Raw genomic sequence first — 26,562 nt, 5'->3', positions numbered from 1 at the left:
ATGATTTTTTAGTGTAAGAATTAAATTTTTAACAAAATCTAAAAATGATGATTACCAATTTAGAGAAAGCACATGGAAGTGAGTGAGAAGACTGAGCGAAAACACATAAAAAACATGAAAAGTTGAGTAAGAGAATATATAAGATGAATAAATGAAGTGTGTGGAAAGCATATGAGATGTATGGGAGAATCGAGGTTCTCATCAAGTTTCAAAAGCGAGGAGTATCGCGCTTCCGAGGCGAGTTTCCGGAAAGTGAGCTTCCCATATATATAAGAAGCTTCTGGTAACTCTAATATGAACTAATCTAGATTCAACAGTAATGTGAACATAATAACTTTTGTTTTAATATTAGTTGGCCTTGCAGGTACGCACAAGGCACGACACGTAGAAACAACTAAGACTAATCCGGGGATTTATTATGCCATGCATTTTCGATACCCCGCTTAGCTAGCTGAGTCCGCTCCTAAGGGGACGACCAATGATTGAGAGAGAATTCCCCAAAGGCCACTTGTTCAAAGGATACATCCAACTTCTGCAGAAGTCCATGAGATCTACCACCTAAGATAATTTTCGATAGTCCCGTCCCCTAACTCCGATGACTGGGAACACCGAGTCATTTGTCCGAGGGGTGGTAGTTAACAACCTGTTCATCGGAGTTTTGTACCAATCCATCCTCTCCCTTGATAAAAACAGCAGGTCGAATGGGTGCATCAGGTGTTATTTAATTGAAGACCCATTCTATATGCTTTGGTCTTTCAACTCACTCGAGCATCTTGCCTGTGAAGACGAATCATCACTATTTATGTGATTTTCATTTCATTATTGTGCTTTTGCACGTTGCGAGGTTACCATAAACCTCTCATCCAATCATCGTAGTAAAAACATATCATACCTATCTAAAAGTACGACTATGATGAGAGGGGTATGAGTTTCTCAAAAAGAAATCCCAACACAGAGTTTCACAAGTACATGATGTAAGTAATTTAAAATTTAACATGCCTAGTCTTGCGAAACAGGAAACAACATACATGATTTAGAATCTCCATGAATCTAAAATGCTTCTCTCAAATGTACCAACTTGGAGGAAAGCTAGTTGCAATTTGCAACCAACAACATCTTCTAGGAACTCGAGAAGCCGGGATCCGTGCAAGGAATCCTCTTCTCGAGATTGAAGCGCCTGTACGCAAATTCGCGAAGAGAAGTGTCTGGCTGTGTCTATACCACCATGACAGAACAAGAAGACACTTTAATAGTTTTAAGACTTTTTGTGATTCATTATAAATTTTGCAAAAGTTTATCAATGAAATCATGTATGAATTTTATTGAGACCGACTTTTAGCTCAAAACTTCTCTAAGAAACTCATTATGAGTTGTCCTGATCACTTTAAACGCTTATATGTCTGGGATCACACATAAATGTTGTGCATCCTCGTCAATACCGACCAACTAAGACTACGATCTCTACAGATAACCTTCTCTGAAAATTTGGAGGACAAAATTCTTTTAAGGAGGGTAATATGTAAGGCCCAAGATTTTTAAAGAAAAAAAAATCGGACCCAGGTCAGACCCGGATCTGACCCGAACCCGGGTACCCCCTTCCCCCGTGCCTACTTAAAGGCATGCAGGGGAAGGGTTTTGCAAAAGAAAAACCCTCCCCCGCCCTTTCTCTATTGCTTCTGTCGCCCGATGCCCCCCTCCTGCGTTCGCCCCTGTCCTTTTTTCTTCAACAGGCCGACAGGGGCGTGCCCCTATCTCTTTTGCCGACCAGACAACGGGTAGGGGCTATGCCCCTATCCCTTCTTTTTCTCCCTTTGTATATCATGCTAATGTTTTGGTTTTTCGCAGCTTGCGCAATGGAGCACGCTTGTGCCCCGTGGCTCTAGACATACGTCACGTACACTCAAAGGCGTACGTAGCGCCGAAACTCCCCAAGGTAGGGGAAAGTTGCGCAAAGTATAATGGACGAACTAAAATAAAGCAAACAAAAATTAAAATGGAAAGGAAAGAACAATGAATGAACTAAAATAAACAATTAAAATTAAAATGAAAAAAAAGGACAACGGACCATATATATATATGTGTGTGTACGTATATCTATATACCTATGCTTTTAACTCAAGGATGCGGTTTCACGATCCTTTTCCTTTTTACTTTCGTATCTTTACTGCTTTCTGTTGCTGCCGCACTTGATGTGCATAGGCTTTTACTTTTGCATTTACTTTCTCGTTTTTACTGCTTTCTATCTTTACTGTTTCTGCCTTTACTTTGCTGCCACGCTTTATGTGCACAGGCTTTTGCTTTCGCAGATTACCTTCTGTTCTTTACTGCTCTTCTGTCCTTTCTGCTTATTGCCTTTACTTTGCCACCGCGCTATAGTGCACATGCTTGTTCTTGCATTTACTATTTGGTACTTGTTTTGCTGTCACGTTTTAGTGCACGGGCTATTGCTTTCGCTTTACTGCTCTTGTTTTTCCCTGCCGCTACACTTAGAGTGCAAACTTGCATTTTTGTGTACTTGCTACTCCTTAAATGCAAGTCTCGCAGGGCACGTATCTTTTTTACTGTTAAAAAATCATGAAATTTAATCTTGTAATTAACTGTTTATCTATGTTATTTAACTGCTTATAGCTTGTGATTATGAACTGCTTATCTTGTAATAGTTAACTCTTATTTGCATGTGTAATCTATTGCCCATGCTTAGTACTTGTTGAAATCCTATGTCACATGGGTGCGGGGATTCGGCACTTTCAAAAAACCCGGGTGCGGGGGTGCGGCAGGGGCAAAAATGTAATATATATATATATATATATATAGGGTCCGAGGGTGCGGCGGGGGGTTATAGGGGGGCAGCGCCCCCCCCCCCCCCGTTTTTTTTTTAAAATTCTGCAGCCCATTTCATAGGGCAATTTTTTTTTTATAAAAAAAACCAAAAAAAAAATGGACCAAAATGACCCTGGGTGCAGGGGTGCGACAGGGGCAAAAATGTAAAAAAATATATATATTACTTGTCAAATAAAAAATTATCTTAGGTGGTAGATTCTATGGACTTCTGCAGAAGTTGAATCTATTCTTTAAACGAGTGACCTTTGGGGAATTCTCTCTCGGTCATTGGCCATTCTCTTAGGAGCGGACTCAGCTAGCTAAGCGGGGTATCGAAAATACATGGCATAATAAACTTTCGGATTAGTCTCAGTTGTTTCTACATGTCGTGCCTTGTGCGTACCTGCAAGGTCAGCTAATATCAAAACAAAAGTTATCCTGCTCGCACTACTGTTGAATCTAGATTAATTCATATTACTTGTCAAATCTAGATTTGTTTACATTAACTTGTTGAATTGCGTATCATGAATGCATATGTTAGTTTTATTCACAATACTTATGATTGAGTCTCGTGTTAATTAACTGCTTATTTGCATGTGTAATCAATTGCTCATATTAGTTATAGTTTATTACTTGTTGAAATCACTTAACATATTAAGAACAACATGCAATGCTTAATTTTTGTTTAATATTGTTTTACTTGTGCACCTACCAGTTTTTCATGAAAGTGACCGATTTTATGGGTACATGTGACGAATAGGTTTACCTGACAGCCGATGGCGTGATGCGAGATGACTCGAGATCTCACTCCTCTGCTCGCAGTTTTGTGTTTGGGTTACCTGTTTTGGTTTTGAATTTTGTATAAGGGGAAACCCTAAATTTTGTACAACTGAAGGTTTATCATTAATATATATTTGGCTCACTAATTGTCTTGCTAAAATGTTTTTGATAATAATTGTTTCAATGATGGATTTTTACTCCAACGTGCTCAAAGTTGTCAACTTGTTTTGCTTTTCAAAAGAGTCATTTCCACTGATAAAAACTCTGAAAAGTGAAAAGTTTTTCAAGTATTTTCAAAAGTTTACAAGTTTGAAATTTTGGGGCATTACAGAGGATGCGGGAAACGATACAGGAAGTGGAAGCGAGAAGCAATGCATTTTAAAATGTATAGGAAATGAGAAGCGATGAATAAAAAAAAGCAATATAAGAATCGAATGGGAATCAAAATAGAACACAAATAAAAACTAAAATAAAAGTGACTATTCTTAAATTTCATGATTTTTTAGTTAAGAATTAAATTTTTAGCAAAATCTAAAAATGATCATTGCCAATTTAGAGAAAGCACATGAAAGTCAGTGAGAAGTTTGAGAGGAAACACATAAGAAACATGAAAAGTAGAGTGAGAAAACATATAAGAAGAATAGATGAAGTGTGTGGAAAACATAGGAGAAGCGTTAGAGAATCGAGATTCCCATCAAGTTTCCGAAGCGTGGAGTATCACGCTTCCGAAGCGAGTTTCCAAGAAGTAAGATTCTCACATATCTAAGAAGCTTCCGGTAACTATGAATTGATCAAGCCATGGTGTGACTACACTCTGCATGTTATTTAAAGCTAAATCGATACTGGAACAACTTTTGTTTGTTGATTTCTCTGGCTTGAACGTTCTAATGGTGCGTAACATGAGCCAGTCATAAATTGAGTGGATTCCTCTCCAACTAGATCATCTTTCCTCATAAAGTCCATAATAATCATTTTCCAGGTATTCTTAAAATGCAGTAGTTTGTTTTACTTGTGAATGGTCATATTTTGTTTTCATTGGTCTGACCATAGACTCTTTTAAAACCTGCTTCTTTATGCGATCATTTAAGGGAAGAAGATTGTTACTTCATCAAGTTTTTAACTACTCTATTCTCATTGTTTCTGTGAACAAGTAGGCTATGGCAATCTCTCGAGGATGTAACGTGTTGCAGGTCATTGGTGATAGTGTATGAAAACACTTGTGTGCTTCAAATTGGTGTGGCAGCTGAATCTTCTGTTAAAGATGGGGATGCTGTCCTTGTAGACGCTGCAAATTTTGTTCAATGTCCAATTTATGAAAATGTCAGAAAATCTTCAAAGCGTAAGTCTCACATATTCTGCTCTTTCTGGTTATACAATAGGTTTATTTTCCTTATACTTTTGTATGTTTCTTGTTTGCAAAACATAATCTGCAGAAACTATGGTATTTGGGTGCAGAAATTTACTTGGCAAATCTTTCTCTTTATCCTGGTAGGTCTGAATTGCCATTTCTACCACCGAATACCCAGGTACATGTGATTAAAATGCAAGTGATTTTGTTCAATACATTATTAACTTTGATATATTTCTTTTAGTATATAGATAATTATCTTTTTCAAATGATGCTTCTTCTTTGTCATTGGTTTCATAATGTCGTGTATATATTAGGTTGGAAACCATAGCTACCATATGCTTTGCTCTAAGTTCCATGCATTAAAGCTTTTACTTTTCAGAATGTTCTCAATGAAAAAATTATGTCCTTGAGGCCTTGACAAACAGTAGTAAAGTACAGATAGCAGAAAAGATACTGTCACAAATCCATCATTTCTAATTGCTCTATAGTCTCTTTTAGCCATATGTCATCATACTTCACAAAAGATGCATTTATCAAATATTATAGGGGATTTATTGTAAAGTGAGTAGAGTCACCAAATAAGAGCAAATGTCCACCAAAGTATCCAAATAGATGCACACAAACAGCCACTATGGGCACACTCACAAAGGCCACTAAGGGCACACACCAAGAGAGCTCACAAAATATAAAAAATATTTTATTTATCTTTACAAAAGGTATGCTAGAAGTATACTTACAAAGGGGATAAAATCCCTTATTTATACACAAAAGGAGGGAGACTAGCCGTTAGACTAGTTCTAATGGCTAGATTTCTAGCCGTTAGACCTAGTCTAACGACTAGTCAACTCTAGTTGACTTAAATAAAAGAAAAGAAAAAATAGAAGAATAAAAATGATAATATATATACGCATATATATATATATATACATTTTAACACCCTCAAAATTATAGTATAATGATCGAAAGTTTGCTAAGGAAGTGGAACCTAGGAGATGGGAGAGATTTGGTGAAGAAGTTTGCCAATGGTTCTCTGGTGTGACGTAGGACAAATCAATATTACTTTGAAGATACTACTCTCGAACATAGTGACAATCCATTTCTTGTTCTCTCATGAAACGTATGGTTGCCGGTGTAACGAAATGAGAGGCACAACCCAATGGGGTTCATACAAGAGACAAGATGATCACTCACACAACCCAAATATGGGTTCAAACACAAAAGACCACTAAGGGTCAATACAACAGTATAAAAAATTATAATCTTCCTTTCATAAAATGCACACAAGATGCATACCATACAAGGGGCAACATGCCCCATATATATACACAGATTCTAGTTGTTGGGAAGCCCCCAACGGTCATGTTGTCAAGGGCAATAATGCCTTTGACAACACCTATAAAAGACAATAAAAAATAGAAAAAGAAAAATAAAGAAAATAGAAAAAGTATCAAGACAGTTCTGCCCCTAATGGGCAGATCCTATTACAAGGAAAAAATATCAAAATACCCCTAAAGGATATTACCTATTACATTTACAAATAATCTATAAACAAAAATATATAATGTATATGTACATTATGTATATCAAAGTTGTAAGTATTGTATCGTTATCCATATCGGTCGGGCCCAAAGTAACCCCGTATCGTATCGTAAACGTAGCATAATTTTTTAATAAAAAATACAAAAAATCAAGAAAAATAAAAAAAAATTAGAAAACATATATTACATGAAACAATGATGAAATGCACAAAATACAACTATAAAATCACATATGAAGCATTTATGTCTCTATGAGCTGCATAAGACATCATCAAACATCAATTATCTCACAAGAACAATGCAAAATATTAAATATCTTGCAATTAAGAAGATGCCACAAATACTTTCATATTATATAAACAAAAATATTATGACAATAGTTGCACTCGATTTTCAATTGGTTTTCACTCATTACTTGACTGCCCCATTGCCATGCCGGATCATCTGATGCCATCTTTGTTGGAGTGTGGAGCCTGATTTTTACCTTGATATAAATCTTTAATTTTCGCGGATCCAACTTCGTGGTATGTTGGCAGGGGGTTATAGGAGGCGGTGCCCCTCGAAGCAAATTTTTTTAGAGTAGTTTTGTAATTTTACTCGAAATACACTTTTTTTTACCTTAACCCACTTCTTTGGGTGAAAAAATGGTGGAAATGCACTTCTAATGGCCTCTAGACAAATGCAGAAGTCGGCCTTCAAAAGGTATTTAAAACCCAAAATGAAAAAGTAATTTTTGGACTTTTTAAAGTGTGTGAAGGTGTTGTTAATATATATATATATATATATAGAGAGAGAGAGAGAGAGAGAGAGACTATGTCACAGGGACTCTCCAACTAGGTGCCGCACCCGCACCCGATGCAGTCAACCTGACCCTGGGTGCAGTCAACATACCTAAGATCATTTATGTTCAACTTTTGGACTTTATATATATATATATATATATATATATATATATATATATATATATATAATTTTTTATATTTTTGCCGCACCAGCACCAACACCCGCACCTATGTGACAATATACATATATATTATATATATATATGTATATGTGTCTATCTAAATATATTTATTGTAATTATAGATCTATGGCTGCTGCTACTGCCGAAGTCACATGGATCAGGCATCTACTAACTGAAGTAGGAGAAAAGATTTCCCACACTACTTTGCTATGCGACAACCAAAGTGCAATCAACATGTCATTCAATCCAGTACATCACAGTCGTGCCAAGCACATTGAGATCGACCAACACTTTGTGAGACAGAAGGTTGAAGAGAAAGAGATTGAGCCTGAGTTCATCAATACTGAAAGACAAGTTGCAGATCTATTTACCAAAGGGTTAACAAAGGATCGTTTTTGGATGCTTAAAGGCAAGTTGTTCATGGTACAAAACCATGATCAACTTGAGGGGGGGGGGGTGAAAAAGGATCCGGATCCGATACGATCCACGTATACTTATGCATTGTAACTCACTTTGACTGTCGGGTCTGGATACACCAGACCCAGATCCATACCTATATGTTGTAACATTATAAAACACACTATTTAGGTCACGATTCGATATGAAAAAAAAATGGTAACAGCCGAAAGCTTTGGGTTTTCTCTTCGTTTCTCTCCCTCCCTCTCTCTCTTTTCTCTACAGGTGAAAAAAACTTTCATGGTATCAGAGCATAGATCCGGCCAAGGCTGATAAGGATTCCGGCAAAAGCGAAGTTCGGAAAATCGAGTTTAAGGATTCCGGCATGAGCCAAGTTCGGAAAATCAAGGTTTTTTTTTGTCTCCCTCTCCCTTTTCTTCTGTTTCTCTCCATTTCCTCCCCTTTTTGCTCATTCGTTCCCTTTTTTGAAAATCCATTTCCATACCTCTTGACCAAATCCTCCACCCCCTCACATATTGTTCGAACTGCTCCCTGTCCAAGCTCCACAGCCTTCAACATCTCCTCGGTCAGAAAATCACAGTAGCCCTTTTTTGAAATCTCCTGTGTACCCACACCTCACGTGGGTTTCTTTTCTTTGAGAAACCGTGATCCACGTGAACTCTATTCACGTGGGTTTCACGTTTGGTGAATCTGCGATTCACGTGCACCATTTTTACGTGAACACAGACTGTGGGTGACTGTGTTTCACGAATCTTCCCCTATTTTTTTTCCTTTACCTAATCTCCTCTAAGTCTGTCTTTGCATATTCGTCTATTTTTTTTATGTTTCTTTACTGCTATGCCATGAATCTTATTCCTTGAGTATCTATATCTATTCTTGTCAAAAAAAAGGGGGGCGGGTTCTTTCAACGTGTGAAGGCATTCTTCATCACAAAAACTGATTTTCCTGAATTCGACAACCTGCGATTCAAAAAAAAAATAAAAAAAGGAAGAAAACGGGCTGAACTTTTTGCGAACACTCTGGTTGACATTCTTACTGTTTTTCATTCTCAAATGGATCCTTACCTCTCTCAATCAAATCTTTCTTCAAGCTTTCTCAACCAACTCGTTTCTGAAAAGTTGAATACCTCAAATTTCTTGATTTGGAAGAGACAAATTATTCCTCTTTATAAGGAGTCAAGGTCTCGTCAAGGTCTCTTAGGTCACCTGGATGGAACCACTCTCGTTCCACCAGAATTTGTCCCGAGAGAAGAGAAAGATGATCAAGGGGTGAGTTCGATCGTGTATGTCAAAAATGTAGAATTTCTCAATTGGGAAAGGAAAGATCAATCAGTTGTCGCATACATCACCTCAACCTTGTCTCAAGAAGTTCTAGTTGCCATTCCCGACAATTGTACAACGCTACAACTCTGGGAGCGACTGGTTCAGACGTACTCGCAGGTTTCTCAAGCAATGATGGTTTTCCTAAAAAGGGAGTTTCAGTTGTTAAGAAAAGAATCCATGACCATCATAGAATATTTGAACAAGATAAAGACCATCACAGATCAGTTTGCAGTTATAGGATGTGCCGTAAGCGACAATGACATGGTGCAACAAACTCTGAGTGGATTGGGATCTGACTACAATATGATAGTCACTTCACTATTGTGTCTCCCTACTCTTCCTTCCTTCGATGCATTACGAGCGAAATTGATTCAGTATGAAATGACTCTGAAGGGATTCTCTGAAGAAACTCACATCCACATAAATTCTCAAGAAGTTTTTGCCACAGGAGTGACTTATGGTAGAGGACCAGGACGAGGAGGACAAGGGCAAAGTGGATACGGGGGGCGTGGTCTGCTCCCCACTCCAAATATGTCTGCTCATGCACAGGGATCAAGATCCATTCCCACTTGCTTCTTTTGTAACAAAAAGGGGCATATCAAGGCGAATTGTTGGCACAATCCAGAGAATAAAGGAAATGGTCCACAGACAGAAACGAAAAGAAAGTTCACCAATACCAGAGATAGTGGAGAGTTCAAAGATCTACTAATATCTGCCTTATCAGAGTTGAAATTGAAGCAGAATGATAAAGGCACTTGGTTTGTGGACTCAGGAGCAGCGACTCATGTGACAGGTGATGCAAGTAAGATTTCTAATCCTATTCCTTATTTTGGAAAAAGTAAGATTGTTACTGGAGATGGATCCCACCATCCTGTTTCTCATGTTGGAAAAACTGTCATTCCTATGTCACATTTCACTCTTACTCTCTCTGACGTTCTTCATGCTCCTGACATTAAGAAAAACATTGTCTCTGTCTCCAAGCTTATTGATGATAATAATGCTTCAGTTGAATTTACTCCCTTCTCTGTGCAGGTCAAGGACCTACGCACGAGGGAAACATTCGCTGAAGGAAAAAGACGAGGCAATATGTATGTCTTTGAAGAAGCTCCATGTCATGCTATCCGCCTTGCTCACCTGAATTCGAAGCCTTCATTAGAGTCGTGTTCATTTTCTTCTGCTAATGTTTTTAGTATTTCTGAATGTAATAAGTCATTCTTATGGCATAGTCGGTTAGGACATTGTGGGAGTCATTTTATTGAGAAACTTGTCTCTAATAATCTCATTCCAAAAGAAAGTCTTAATGGGAATGAGAGCAGTCCTAAGTGTTCCATTTGTCTTTCATGTAAGTCATGTATTGCCTTTCCATTTCATTAATAAGAGAGCTTCAAAACCTTTTGAGATTATTTGTTCAGATGTATGGGGACTCGCCCCAATTGTCTCTGGATCTGAGAGCAGATACTATCTAATCTTTGTTGATAGTTATTCTCAATACACTTAGATATATTTCATAAAGAATAAGTCGGAAGTCTTCTCTTTGTTTCAAAATTTTCTTTCCTTGGTCAAAAATCAATTTTCTGAGTCCATTCAATTTTTCCAATGTGATGGAGGTGGGGAATTCTCATCCCGTGATTTTGTTTGTTTTCTTCGAAATAATGGAATATGAAGAAGGGTGTCCTGCCCCCATACTCCTCAACAAAATGGGATTGCTGAACGAAAACATAGACATATTGTTGAAAGTGCCATGAGTATGCTTTATGACAACAATCTTCCTATCAACCTATGGACAAAAGCCTTTCATTCTGCCGTGCATGTGATAAATAGACTGCCCATGTTTGTTCTGGAAAATAAGTCTCCTTATCACTGTCTTTTTGGAGTCCATCCTAGTTATCATGATTTGCGTGTTTTTGGTTGTGTTTGCTATGTGCATATTGATCAGTCTCTGAGAAACAAGTTTCAGGACAAAGCCCAAAAATGTAGGTTTGTGGGATATGCAGATGACTACAAAGGATATAGGTGTTATGAGCTCACCAACAAACGTATCAAAATCTCAAGAAATGTTGTCTTTGATGAACAAAACTTTGATGACGAAGCTGATGCAACGAATATGCCAACTGAAGTTTACTATCCTTGGTTGAGTTCAGAACTTTTTGTTAACTCGAATGAAGCATGCTCCTCAGATTGCGTGCAGCAAGAAGAAGAGAGTTTTGAAGACACTAGGATGTCGAGATCACAGAATACAACAGAAGTACCAGGCAGATACAAAGGCATTGTCTACTCTAGACAGAGACCGACAAAATCAAGCCATTCAGATTATGTCTCAGACGGCAATCCGACTACTTCTCATACTCTTGAGGTCAGAAAATCAAACCGCATACGACATCTCATTGACAGGTGGGTTAGCTATAACAATTTCTCATTGGATCTTCAACTCTTCTTAACTGCTCTCAATAAGGAAGATGAGCCTATCATGTACTACCAGGCAGCCACTCTACCAAGTGGGTAGAAGCCATGAATGATGAAATGCAAGCCTTGCATGAATGTGGAACCTGAGAAGTTGTTCCCAGACCACCTGACAAAAATGTTGTCGGATGTAAATGGGTCTACAAAATAAAGTACAAGCCAGATGGAACCATTGAACGATACAAGGCACGACTTGTGGCAAAAGGATTCACTCAAGAAGCAGGGCAAGACTATGATGAGACCTTCAGTCCGGTTGTAAGAATGGGAACAATCCGAATTATTATTTCACTGGCTGTTGAACATGGATGGAAGTTGAGTCAGCTTGATGTAAAAAATGCATTCTTGCATGGGGATTTAAAGGAAGAAGTATACATGGAGCAACCCCCTGGGTATCAAGAACAAAATTGTAAAACTCATGTGTGCAGGTTAAAAAGAGCTATCTATGGTCTGAAGCAAGCATCTCGCTCATGGTTTGATAGCTTCTCGCTAGAGATTCAGAAACATGGATTTTCACGTTCCATGTTAAAGAAAGAAGAGTTGGAACAAAACAAGTTGGATATCGGGAGAAGTGTTTATTTTGGATCATCAACCGGCGATAATGTGAATAAAGAAACTAGTGGATCAGGTAGTGATGCAAAAACAAGTGCAGTTGGTCCTATGAACCTTTTTGTGAACACAGAAGCACGCCAAACCACAATAAACACTGCTTTCAAAAGATATGAAAGAAAAAATATATGTCGTGTCATTGGTAGATTTTTTTATGCAAATGCCTTATCATTTAATCTTTGCAACAGTCGATATTTTGGTGCAATGGTAGAAGCTATTGCAAAATATGGACAGGGGTTCAAACCACCTTCTTATCATGAGATCAGAACGTGGATTTTGAAGGACGAGGTAGATTGTACTCATGAAATTTTGAAAGAGTTCAAAGAAGAATGATCAAAGATTGGTTGCAGTATTATGGCAGATGGTTGGACAGATGAAAAAGGAAGAAACTTAATTAATTTTCTTATGAACAGCTCATCTGGGACAATATTTTTGAAGTTCGTTGACATCAGCGACATGGAAAAAACTGGTGCAAATTTGTGTAAGTTGTTTGAAGAAGTTGTTAAAGAAGTTGGTGAAAGTAATGTGGTGCAATTCATTACAGATAATGCATCAAATTATGTGGCAGCTGGAAATATGTTAACAGCAGAAAAAACATGTTTTTGGACACCATGTGCAGCCCACTACTTGGATCTTATGTTAGAAGATATTGGAAATATATCAATTTTTAAAGATACAGTGGAAAAGGCAAAAAATTACAAGATACATTTATAGTCATGCATGGGTATTAAATTTAATGAGAAAATTCACAAAGAAAAAAGAACTTCTGCGTCCAGCCGTCACTCGTTTTGCCACAACACATCTTACACTTCATAGTATTGGATGTTATAAGAAAGAGTTAAATTCGATGTTCTTATCTTCAAATTTTAGAACATCTAATTACTATAAGAAATCTGATGCTTAGAACATTTCTTATATTGTTCTTAATGATCATAAGTTTTGGGCTGCCATATCATATGCAATTAAAGATACACTACCTCTCGTGAAAGTGTTGTGACTCGTTGCTGCAGACGAACCTGCTATGGGATTTTTGTATGAGGCAATGGATAGAGCGAAGGAGGAAATTGCTTCAAACCTTGACAATGTCCAAAGAAAATATAAACCTATTTGGGATATCATTGATAGACGATGGGACTTGCAACTTCATAAGCCTTTGCATGCAGCTGCCTATTATTTAAATCCACATTTTCATTATGCTGACAACTTCAACCTTGATGGAGAAGTTATGGGTGACTTTTATGATTGTGTTGAAAAATTAGTTTCTGATGCAAATATTCGGTTGAAAATTACAACAAAAATCGATGCATTTAAAAAAGCAAAGGACTTGTTTGGCAGAGAGGCAACTGTTACAACAAGAAAATTAAAAAGTCCTGGTAAGTTTGCAATTATGTTGTTATTTTTCAATATTTTTTTATGGTTTTGTTAATTATGACATTTTTAATGTTTTTATCAATTTTTTATTATTTTATTTGAATGCAGCTGATTGGTGGAGTTCATTTGGGCACGAAAATCTTGAGTTGATGAATTTGCAATTCGAATTTTAAGTTTGACATGCAGTGCATCGGGCTGTGAGAGGAATTTGAGTACTTTCTCATTGGTTTGTGACTTTGTATTTTATTTTTGAAATACATTTTTATATGTTTAATTATCTTATATTTGATTATCAATGATTTGAAATTATAGGTGCATACAAAACGAAGGAATAGACTTGAACAAGAGAAGATGAATGCATTGGTTTTTGTAATGTACAATATGAAATTAAGAGAGAGAAATATGAAGAGGAGGGCTACCAAAGACCCTATATGTCTAGATGATATAGACTCTGACGATGAGTGGATTGTGGAGAAGGAAGATCCAATGTTGCCAAGTGATCCCAATTGGTTGGAGGATTCATGGTTGGATCTGAAGTTCGACATAAATGCCATTGAGCATGTGCCTATTGAAAAAGTTACTTCACCTCATGTTTCACAAAGTGGTTCTAGGCAAGACATGTCTTCAAGAGATCGATGTAAAGTTATATTCCTTTTACCTAGCTATGAATATAAATGTATTTTTTTTAATTACATAACATAAATATTTAATACATGATTTTTTATTGAAGGAAAAAAAAAGCAAAAGAAGTAATTGAGGACGTGGATGAAGAAAGTGTAGATGATGAAGAGTCAGAGAATGAAGATAAAGAAGAACCTATTTATATGGATTCTTCAGATGATGATATTGAAGACTTAAATATTGATGATGACGAGACACAACAAGAGCCTAGGCCCTAATTCATATCATAGAGCTATTGACCATTTATATGTTTTTTGGGACTTTCAGTTGTAATTGTGAATGTTAACACTCTCATTTTGAAGAATTCTGGACAAATACATTAACATTTGGTTGTTAATGCTAACATGCTTTTTTTAATTATGACATGATGTTGTTAGTGCTAATATGCATTTTTTTGTTAATGTTAGTTTTTTATTGAATGAATGCTCATATTTATGGAATTAGATACTTATATAGATCAAGTTGTTGCATTAATGTTACTTTTACATGTTAATCTCATATTTTTTTCGTATTTATTTGAGATTTTTTATTTCGTGTTGGTTGACGCTTCATCAATAAAGCATTTCTTATTTATTTATAATTTTAGATAATTTTTATAGTTTTTTTTAAGTTTAATTTTTTTTGAGGCTTACGCTTTGCGCCTCGAGGCTTACGCCTCGCCTCAGATTTTGGTGAAGCGCCTCGCTACGCCTCAACGCTTTTCACAACACTGATCAGAATCAAGTATCCAAGAGGTCTCACCGGGATCAATGCATGTGGACATGGCCGCACCAGAGAGAAAAGATGCTTGATTTTTGAGTAGTGGTTGAAGAGCCTCAATGAGTTATGCTAGCGACATCAAGCCAACACTTTTGTAGCCTTCATTTATATTACACTTCTCAAAATATGACCCTACAAAAGCTACTTTTTTGCCTTCTCTTCTATTTTCTCTTCTCCTCTTTGGGTAAAAGGGTTTGATTTGACCCAACTCATTGTAATAATGACATGATCCTCCTTGAATCATACTTAGATTCATACTTGTAGTCATACTCATTTGTGTTTCTTCCAAAGTGAGGAGGTTTGTAGTCTCTTGTATGGTTTCTGAGTCTTGACATAGCTAGAACCGAGTCTTCATCCTTGGAAGAAGTAATTTCTTCTTCAACCTACTCTCTTTCATAGTCGATTCTTCTAATGTTTCTGCTATGGAAGGAACACCTCCTCTATGCAAAAGTGACCTAGTTCCCTGAAACTCGGGTCTAAGTCCATTTACAAAATGATAAAAGTGCTTCACATTAATTTATTTTTCATGGAGTTCTATGTCCAAAGGACAATGCCATTTAGGATCTATGAGAGCCTATTCATCCTAAAGGAAAAATAGAGTATTGTAGTATTCTCTTATACTCATGTCTCCTTGGGTCATAGCCCCAACCTTATATCGAAGATTACATACATGAGCAATATCTTTTAAAGAATACATGTTCTGGAGGTATTTCCTATTAAGATATGCATATTTGTATATGCATGTTTGTACATATATATATATTATCATTGTAATAGTTAAATATCGAATAGGGGTATTTTAGTCTTTTCATAGTCTTGTAATATAAAATAAATATATTTTATATTTATTTTTGTAGTCTAGAGTTTTTAGTTATTGTTAGGGGCATTATTGTAAAGAACCCCATTGGGACCTCTCCAACAACTCTATTTCTAGCCCTTGGGCCCAAGGGTTATCAAGGGCCTTGATGTGTATATGAAGGGGTGTTCCCCCCTCATGTAAACTCAATGCTTTACTAAGCATTTTGGATATGTAAATCTTTATATTTTTTATTGGGTTCTTGGCTCGTAAGTGTCCTATGGTGCATGTGTATATGTGCCCGTGTGCTTTTGAAAAGTGGTCCTTGTGCTTTTGAATAGTGTGTTCTTGTAAGCCCATAAGAGGTACTTTCTTGTTCTTGTTTCATTACATTTTCATGCATTGCTTGCAAAATCAAATTTGGCTAGGCTAGAATATTTTTTGATATCAACACTAATGAAGAGCCATGCCATAATCTTGGAATAACCCATCCTCTTTTCCTTCTATTTCTTCTCATATTCGGCAATGGATTCATTCATGTCGTCTCCTTGGAGCGACACTTCCTTTCCATTGTTGATTTTGGTAAGTGAGAGTTTGGGGTCCTTCTCAGTTCCATCTACCAAACCTCATAAACCTTTGCTCCAAATTTGATGTTTGACAATTGATGCAAACATCACATAGTTTCACGGGAATGGTAACATCGGTCTCTTTATCATCTTTCATTGTAAGGCCACAAGAGAGAAAAAGAGGGAGAAAGAGAGGAGAACAGAAGAGAGAGAAGCATCAAATAACTTTCATGAGCTCCACTTTCCTACGATCCACGAGTTCACGTTCACACAAGCAAAGAGTCTTCAAAAGTTGATTCACCAAAGCTCTGAAACCATGTAATGAGATGTGAGCGATCTCACAAAGCACAACCCACTAGGGTTCATACAAGAGACAAGATGATCACTCACACAACCCAAATATGGGTTCAAATACAAAAGATCACTAAAGGTCAAACCAACAATATAAAAAATTATAATCTTCATTTCATAAAATGCATACAAGATGCATATCATACAAGTGGCAACATGCCCATATATATACACAGATTCTAGCTGTTGCGGAGCTCCCAACAGCTTGATTTCTAGCTGTTGGGAGGCCCCAACGTTCATATTATTAAGGGCAATAATGCCCTTGACAATACCTATAAAAGTCAACAAAAAACAGAAAAAGGAAAATAAAGAAATAGAAAAAGTATAAAGACAGTTCTGCCCCAAACGAGCAGATCCTATTACAAAGAAAAAATTATGAAAATACCCCTAAAGGCTATTACCTATTACATTTACAAATAATCCATAAACAAATATATATAATGTATATGTACATTATATATATTCTATACATGTATATGATAGAACCATATATATATATATATCATAGTCACCTATATCGTTCAGGGTATTACCTCGGCGAGGATATTTCTCGAAGAGATTTTCAAAAGTTGAAAAATCTTGGAAAAATCTTGGAAAAATCTCAGGAGTTTAAAAAATTAAAAATATAAATAACAAAAAAGAAAAAGAAAATAAAAGCATCGACATATTGTTGAAAGTGCCCTATTCATGTTACATGCCAGAAAAACTCCTTTATGTCTTTGGATAGAAGATTTTCACTCAAGTGTACATATTATAAATATGTTGCCTATGAAGATTCTAAATTACAAGTCTCCCTATTATGCACTATTTGGAAAGCTTCTTGATTATGATTCTCTACAAGCTTATGGGTGTATTTGCTATGTTCATATAGATAAATTCTAAAGAAATAAATTTGAACCCAGAGCTCATGTTTGTAAATTTGTTGGCTATATTGATAGTTATAAAGGATTCTGGTGCTATGATATCAAGAATAGATGTATTCACATTTCTAGAAATATAGTATTTGACGAAAGCTCTTTTGAGTATGATTCTACTACAAAATAGGTTCAAAAAACAAATGAGGGCAACATTGAATATTACTAGCCATGGTTAAGTGAAAAACTGTTTTCAAGATCTAATGAAAGTTCTATATCACAAGAAGTCCTAGAAAGCCACATGCAGGAAAGGGAAGTTTCTTCCTTCTCTGAAGGAAATGCAGCTATGGACAGGAGATATAAAAAATATGTATATACCAGAAGAAATATAGGAATAATTAGTTTTGAAGTTGGGGCTCAAAGGGAAGCTAATAATGAAATGGGACAAGAATCAGGAAACATGGGTAATCATGAAGACACCATCAGCCTCTGTGATGAAATCATAACCTATGTAGTCAAAAGCCCTGACTAGGCACCGACTAGTTTGCGTAGTCGGTCTAGGCTAAGTAAAACACCTAGGCTTTGCAATTCCTAGGTGGGTACCTTAAAAGGTACCAATTTTGCCGACTAAGCACCGACTAAGGCTCCTAGTCGGTGACTAAGCTGCCTCCGCCTAGGCACGATGGCAGTTTAGCTATTTATTGTTCATATATATTTTTATTTTTTGTATATATATATAATTATATGTATGTGCGTGTGTTTGTGTGATTTGTTATGTGAAATCATGAAAACATGCTTAGTTATTATATTTATATATGTGTGTGCTACTTTGCTTTTGAGATTTTTTCTTTGAAACATTGAAAGCATGCACAATTAATTTTAATTGATTATGTTTTTTATATATGCATGTGTTGCTTTGTTTTTGATGAATTTTTCTATAAAAGCCTGAAAGCATGTTTATCATTATGAATTATGTAATAGGTTATTTATATATGTATGTGTTATTGTGCTTTTGTGAAAGTTTGAAAGCATATTTTGTTGATTATACTGAATATGTTTTGAATAATTGAATATATATATATATATATTGTGTGTACAATTATATAAATGTATATTCTGGTTATGTATAGTAATATATTTTGTGAAAGCATGTGTAATTTTGTACTTGTGTAATAAAATCATCTTATTAGTAAAAGAATTAAACATATTTTTATGTATATTTTGTATACTTTTTTATATTTAATTGGGGTACCGACTAGTCCTGCCTAGTCTTCGACTAGTCTTTTTAGGGGTCTACTGACTAGGCACCACCTAGCGCTTTTGACTACGTAGATCGTAACACAACCAAAGTGCAGAAGATCAAATAGGGTTAGACATTCTATTGACAGATAGGTAAGTTATGAAAATTTTAGCACACATCATCAGGCTTTACTTATGCGAATAGAAAAACAAGAACCAATTTCTTATTCTCAAGCTATTCGAAATAAGAAATGGGTTGAAGCCATAAAAGATGAAATGAAAGTGTTGCATGAATGTCAAACATGAGCAGTTGTTAAAGGGCCTCCAGATCATAATGTGATAGGGTCTAAGTGGGTTTATAAGATTAAATATAAACCAAATGAGACTATTGAAAGGTATAAGGCTCAACTTGTTACAAAGGGTTTCACACAAGAATATGCATGGATTATGATAAGACATTCAGCCCTTAGGGGACAATACATATCATCTTGTTTCTAGCATTAGATTATAGTTGGACGATGAACCAACTTAATGTTAAGAATGCCTTCTTACATAGATACTTGAAAGAAGAGGTTTATATAGAACAACCACATGGATACACTGAAAATGATCCAATTGAATACATGTGCAAACTTGAAAAGGCTATATATGGCCTAAAGCAAACCTCTCGTTCTTAGTTTGAGAGTTTTTCTTTGGAAATAAAGAGACATGGATTTTGCAGATCTTCACTTGATCACTCCTTGTTTATCTACAAAGGTAACAAATATATGACTATTTTGCTAATATACGTGGATGACATCATTGCTACAGGGAGCTCAGATAAACATATTCAACAAATAAAAGAAGTGCTGAATAAAAGCTTTAAAACAAAGGATCTTGGTAAGTTGAAATACTTATTGGGAGTTGAGGTTGATAAAAGAAAAGATGCTCTAATCTTAACTCAGCATATGTACACTATAGATCTCTTATGCAAAACAGGTATGTCTGATTGTAAGCATTTGTTAACTCTTGTCCCAATACACCAACAATTGAGTGTTAATGATGAAGAGTTGTATAGTGATCTTATTGGATACAGGAGTATTATTGATATGTTACAATATCTTACCTTCATAAGGCCAGATGTTGTGCATGCAGTGAACCAAGTATCTCAATTCATGCATCAACCAAGAACTACCCATATGAAAACATTGAAGTCAATTCTCAAATATTTAAAAGGTACCTTGGGGGATGGTTTGTTCTATAAGAAAAGAGATCATAGGGAAGATCTTCTCATAGTTATGGCCTATTCAAATGCTAATTGGACAGAGGATCTAGATGAAAGAGGATCAATTTCAGGTTATTTTATATTTGTTGGAGGTAATGTAGTTTCTTGGTCCAGTCGTAAACACGGGTTATAGCACGATCAAGGACAAAAGCTGAATATCAGGCCATGGTAGCAACAACCTAAGAGTTGACATGGATAATAAGTCTGATACATGAACTAGATGAGACAATCCCTAGATCGGTTTTATTTTGTTACAATCAAAGTGCCATCAAATCTCATTGTATCGTGTTTATCATGGAAAGCATACAAAATTGATCAACACTTCATCAAAAGTAAAATTGAAGATGATGAACTTGAAGTCAGATTCTTCGGTTCAAAAAATCAAATTGCAGATCTCTTCACCAAGGGTTTGACAAAGAAAAGGTTTTGGTATTTGAAGTCCAAGTTGTCTATGGTGATTGCCATGTACAGCTTGAGGGAGGCTATTGAGAGATGACGATATTGGATCTGGGTTTGGATTCAGATCCAAACCTAGATCCAATTCAATAGACGTTACACCTTCGTTTCCTTATTGGGTTGGGTTCCCTATTGTATTGGGTTTCATTATTCCAATATTACCCCTTGTAATTTCTATTTTGTAAAGTGTGTCATGGGAAATATGGAAAGCCCATTTATATTGTTTTTTATATAATGCAATGGACAAATTCACGTTCCCTCATTGGGAAATGTGGAATAGGAGCAAAAGCCCCAATCCTCTCGTCTTCTCTTCTTCTTTGCCTATACTATGGATCATCGTAAGGTACCAATTCTAATACTTTGAAAGGAAAATTACGAACTTCCTCTTATCTCAGATAAGGCATGTGTATACCAAACACAAAGCCCTAGATGCTATTTCACACGGGTGCGGGTGCGACACGGGTGCGGCACAATTTCAAAAATTTTGGACACGGATATATATATATATATATATATATATATATATATATATATATATATATATATATAATCCAGTGTGTGCATATATGTGGATATTGTCCTCTAAAGTTTGGCACCAGCATGAGTGTTTTTACTAACTTTACAAATTGTACTTTTTGCAAATCTAAGTCATTGTTGGTGCTTGAGCACTGCCATGGTATCCTTTGAATTGTTAAGAACTTAATTTTGCTGAACTTGTTGATGTTCACTCATAACAAAGGCTGGTAATGGTTTCCATTTGCTATGGTTATTCTAATGGTAAAGTGATGACAATGTCAATATACAACCACCATTGAGGAGGATTGTCTTGGTGGGTGTTACCTTTTTTACTGGAACTAGTTGTGTTTTTCATGGTTTCCTGCTGGTTCAAAGAGTATTCGAGTTTTGTGGTCAAGGTCTGGGCTCATCGATAGGGAGGTCTGATGAGTTGTGGAGCTTGATTCAGAGTTTTTGCCCTTGCAGAAAGGGGGGTCTGGGGGCTCCCCCCAGTGCGGGTTCCGTTGGTCGTTCAGTGGGCGGGGGTCCAGGGGGCCGCCCTTGGCGGGGGGTCGTAGGGGGGCAGCGCCCCCTGGAATAATTTTTTTCTGGGGCTTATGTTTGAGACCCGATTTCTTATGGATCAGACCTGACTTGTTTAGGTTTAGGGTTGTCGCCCTTGCCTTGTATAAATTCTTTCTTTTCTCTCTTGTTTATTGTTTCCTTCGGTTGTTTCTTGCTCGCGGTTTGCGTAACAAGGTCCCCCCTACCCTGAGTTTGAGTTTCCATGTGAGTGCTCCCTTTCTGCAAAACAAGCAAGAGGCCCCTTAGGATTGATTAGGGCCCATGGAGTTTCAAGTCATATATGTGAATATATAACAATATAAAAACACTCATGCTATATATATATATATATATATTAAAAAATATATAAAAAGATCATTTTTTTTGTTTTTTGCCTTAAAAAATAGACAAAAATAGACTCAGTCAAAGTTGACCGAGTCTATAAAGTGGACGGACTCAGCCCCGGTGTGTTGACCGAGTCCGCCCCGTGTCCGCACCCGTGTCGGGGCATGTCGACGCGGGTGCGTCGACCCCCTAGCCGAGTCCGTGTGACATAGCCTAGATGGTAGTGTAATCCTGTTTGTCTTAATGTTCCCACCGTTTGTCCTTTAAGGCTTTCTATGTATAATTTAACAATCCATGGCGCTCTTGCTGTTGCTTCCTCATGTGCTCTTGGTTGCTATGGCATGAATTTGCTTCCTAGGAGTAACCATGCATCACAGTATAGTGATAATTTGCCACGGCTTGACATTTCTCTCTGGCTTTCAAGAAAATAATGTGGCATAGGGAAAGAAATATAATATCTCTTGCCTTGTACTTTATTGCTGGATTTTCTTGCTGTGATCATTTGTGGATATAGACTGTTTTATTTATCAAATGGAATGGTGGCCCATAGGCTCATTTTCTGTCCTATTTCTGGTTTTTATGCTACTATTTTTTAGGCACTCATTTTGCAGCCAATTGGTGAAAATGGAATGATGGTCATAGGTGGAGACAGGATTAGAGGATTCACCAGTGCTGATCAGGTTTGTGTCATGTTTCTGCTTTCTAATTGTGCCATTGGAATATCAATGGTGGTACCTTGACCTGACGTGTTTCTGTTTGGTCAGTGTGAATCATTCTACTGTGAAGAAATTAATGTGTATTAGTATCTAAAATAAGAGGGACACAAATCTTAAAACAAGATTCTACATATCCAGTTTTTTTTGTCATGACCTTGAATCTGATATTAACTTGCAGTACTGTAGGAACTATCTATGTCATACCAATAGACTGTGAAGTAGAAACATGATTTATGTATCTTCAAAATAAAGCTCAGTTCATTTTTTCAGAAAAAGAAAGATCTCATTTCAACAGTTCCACTTCATATTTTAGTTCAAAGTAGTTTTTAATTAAACCATTTTATATTTCGATAGTATAAGTTTTGGCCCCACTGCTACAATAGCACTGAATGTGTAGCCTAACTGGCTTCCCTTATATCAATGCAAATATCATTAGGGATATTTCCAATTCCACTCCAGATGTGACGTGCTGAACACAATTGAGGTACATTGGAGTGGGTGGATAGCGTATCCTTCTTGGGATCCTTTCATTTAACACCCCAATAGCTAAGAAATGGTTGATGCATAGTCGAGTGTATTTGATCACAGTGGAATATGTGCTGTGCATGTGCATGAGTGTGTGTGTGTGTGTGTTTTCAATTAAACTTAGGTTGGCTAGTTTGCAGTCCTACCTGCAGATTGGTATTTGTTAATGACTTAGGTTGAAGCATAGTTTCCGAAGAGGGAAGCGAAAGTGGGAAGCAATGCAGAATTAGAGATTAGGAAATGACAAAATCAGATTTTAAAAGGACCCAAAAAGCAGGAAAAAAATGAAGCAAAGTGAGAAATGGTTATAGGAAACGAAACAGGATGCATGTGAGTGATGGAGAAACAAAGGGAGGGAGAAAAAAAATAGATATCATAAACTGTAATCTATATTAAGATATTCTAGTTTTTTCTGTTAAAAAAGTGAAAATATACATGCAAGTCACAAAAACAATAATTATGTGTGCAATTCTTCAGACAAAGATTAGGGATGTAAGCGGGGCTAGATATTAGGTTCAGATATAGGCATTTCTGAATCTGACCTAATGGATATTGCCTAATTGGATTTAGAGTCCGAGTTTGATTCAGATGGATAAAGCTAATACCAAATTCAAATTTGACTTGCTTAAATAATTAATTGGATATTGCCTTTATTTGTTACTGGATTCATATGTCTGTCAAACTTGAAGTCAGATGTAAAACTCTATACTGAATCTGATTATTAATTGGATACACTTTACTCTACCGAGTCTGACTTAACAGTTTAGGATTCAGTCTGAAGTCTCACCCAAATCCGAAACATTGGCATCCCCAACAAAGATGACATTGATGAATAGTAAGCTTTGAGTGAAAATAATAAGAAAAAATTATGCAACATTCAGAAACATATTTTACGCGATCTATTAACAGATTTATATAAACCTTATAGCTTACAGTTAATACTATTTATTAAATAAAAAATGCAATAAATTTTTTGTGTTGATTGCTTTTAAAAATGTCAATTCTTATACCCTGGAAACTTGATTGCTTGATCTTTTGAATCGTGATTCGTAAATGATGGAGAATGATATGATTTCAAACCCAAAAATCTTGACTCTTGACCACTTCCAACTTATTTAACAATGGAGTGGCTCTCCATTTCCAAATTGGGTTTCTCATTCTGGCTAAGCATTTTTGCTGACTATGGGTTAACTTTTTCATTTTCTTCCTGGTTGTTCATTGATTTCTCATACATTTACCGTTTTGTCTTTTTGGTAGTCATGGATCACTTTACTTGGTGAAAAATTAGATGCTACATTATCGAAAGCATGGGCTGGTAGTTGTATTCCAGCGGAAAGATGAAGTCTCCATTCCACTCCTCACTTGCAAATTATTTTTAAACGCACAATAGGGTGCTTTGCAAATGGGATCCTTGATTCAATCATATGTTTTCCTACAACACGGCAAGGGTATCAGTTGTTGCTCAATGTAAGATAAACATTTCATGCCATTTACCAATTTTCCTTTTTGTTTTCCTTTATTATGATCGTTTTCATGAGAAGAGCAGTTCATTATCTGATTCCTGGTAATTGACGAACGAATACTTTAGGATAAAGAGTTGGAGCAGTTTTTTGAAGGTCGATTTGGTAGATAATGAAATCTTGTACTTGTAGCCCATAGATTTCCTAACCGGCATTTTATTCATGCATCTCTTTGGATGTGAAGCTGCAGGTTTGTCACATTGGGTCTGATCTTGCTTGCTTCTTGAGTTGGTATTCTTCACAGCTTAAATTCTTTTGATAGATATCATATGAAGAGTCCTTTCAACAGCAGACAAGGCCGACTGTGACTGGGATGCTTCATACAAATAGAGATTTTTTTTTTCTAACTTTTGTACATATGTAAGATGCACATTGTGGATTTCATCACCAAAGCATTGAATTACAAACTATAAGTAGTATCACTAAAACAAGACATTCGGTATAAACTTCTGATTTGTCTTGGGAGTTTTCAATGTCTGTTCTATATATTGGTCACTTGAAGAAAAGAACTGAAGTGCAACAGTATGGGATGCAAATTGGGACCTGTTTTGCTGTCTGAAACTTGACTCTAGAAGACATTGGGACTATGATCAACTCCGACCACCAAGGATGAATTATCCATTGTGCTTTTTTTCCGCTGAGAAAGCTGGGGGAAGCCCCCCTTCTATTATTGGCGAAAAACTATACAAAAATACCGTATGTACATCACAAAAAGCACCACCATTGGAGACAAAAAAAGAATGGTGGGGGTACCCAAAATGGGGGACAAAATTACAAAATGAATGTAGTAGTGGTAGAGACCATTATGTCTCTCCCACCTCCTACCTCGGTCAACCGGGATCAGAAGTATCCTTTCCACATTCTCTGCCAGTTTATAGTTCAAAACAATGATGTTGCATGTCACTTGAACCGAAATGTAGTAGGCTTAGACTTGGTGGTATGAGAAACCAGTTGAGGCCTGTTTTGCTCACGGCTCATGACAATTGACCCACGAACAACTCTCTCTCCCTCTCTGTTGCCATCTTGGTTGGTGATTTAATGCGTGTTATGCCTATTCTTTTTTTTATTATAAATAATTACAACTTTCTTAGTTCATGACATGGGCGATGTGAAGCTAGTCTAATTTGTATGTGTTATGGTAGCAAGAGATTTATTATCTATAACATTGCTACACAGTAGCCCAGTTAGATTCTTGAAAGGTCTAAGGAGTTTCTTTCATGTTAAGGTAGCCTAATCCTGCCTGTTCCCAGTGGCTGAAACAGATTCTTGAAGGCTCTGAATTTCTTTCATGTGAGGTAGAAGAGGGGACTCTTAAACTGATAGGTCTGAAATAGAAGCTATGTGAAGAATGACACTTAGGGCTGGTAAACTAACCGAGCAGCTCATGACTCGGCTCACTTTGGCTTGTCACAAAATTGTTTGTGATCGGTTCGTATAGTTGGTGAGCCAAGCCACGAGGAGCTCATTTAACTTAAATGAGTCAAGCCCGAACACAAGGTGTTCAGCTTGGATCGGCTTGATAGTGCTTGTATAGATAATATATATATTTTTATGGATAATATATATTTTGTGTAATATATAAAAGGAAGAATGCATAAAATATATATATAAAAGAAGGATGAATGAAAAATATATACATAAAATATGGACTATTAAGTGTAATTTATAAAAAGTTATATATATTTTTAAGTATGGTATATAAAAATGTATATACTATGTATCAATAACATGGAATGTTTTTACACGAGCCAGCTCGTGTTCTCCTAGTCTCATTCAGGGATGAGCCGAGCTTGGCTAAACAC

General features: G+C 36.4%; 1 protein-coding gene across 3 annotated transcripts in view; it reads left to right on the top strand.

Annotated features, from left to right (window-relative positions):
- Positions 1–25,266, top strand: part of CCB4 (cofactor assembly of complex C) — a 58,649-nt gene extending 33,383 nt beyond the window's left edge. The window contains exons 5-9 of one of the 3 annotated variants that reach the window (XM_090006097.1): positions 4,755–4,939; positions 5,056–5,126; positions 22,596–22,679; positions 24,498–24,707; positions 24,951–25,266. In XM_090006097.1, the coding sequence (XP_089862223.1) occupies positions 4,755–4,939; positions 5,056–5,126; positions 22,596–22,679; positions 24,498–24,581 (424 nt within the window). In that variant the 3' untranslated portion in view covers positions 24,582–24,707; positions 24,951–25,266. Of the gene's footprint in view, positions 1–4,754; positions 4,940–5,055; positions 5,127–22,595; positions 22,680–24,497; positions 24,708–24,944 lie in introns of all 3 variants that reach the window. The other 2 variants (XM_090006096.1, XM_090006098.1) reach the window with 2 other exon arrangements.
- Positions 25,267–26,562: the final 1,296 nt, after the last annotated feature.

The sequence above is a fragment of the Nuphar pumila genome, chromosome 5 (assembly GCF_984573655.1).
Source record: "Nuphar pumila chromosome 5, dmNupPumi1.hap1.1, whole genome shotgun sequence".
NCBI lineage: Eukaryota > Viridiplantae > Streptophyta > Magnoliopsida > Nymphaeales > Nymphaeaceae > Nuphar > Nuphar pumila.
Note: the sequence above shows the minus strand (reverse complement) of the source record. Positions and strands in the feature narration are given on the sequence as shown.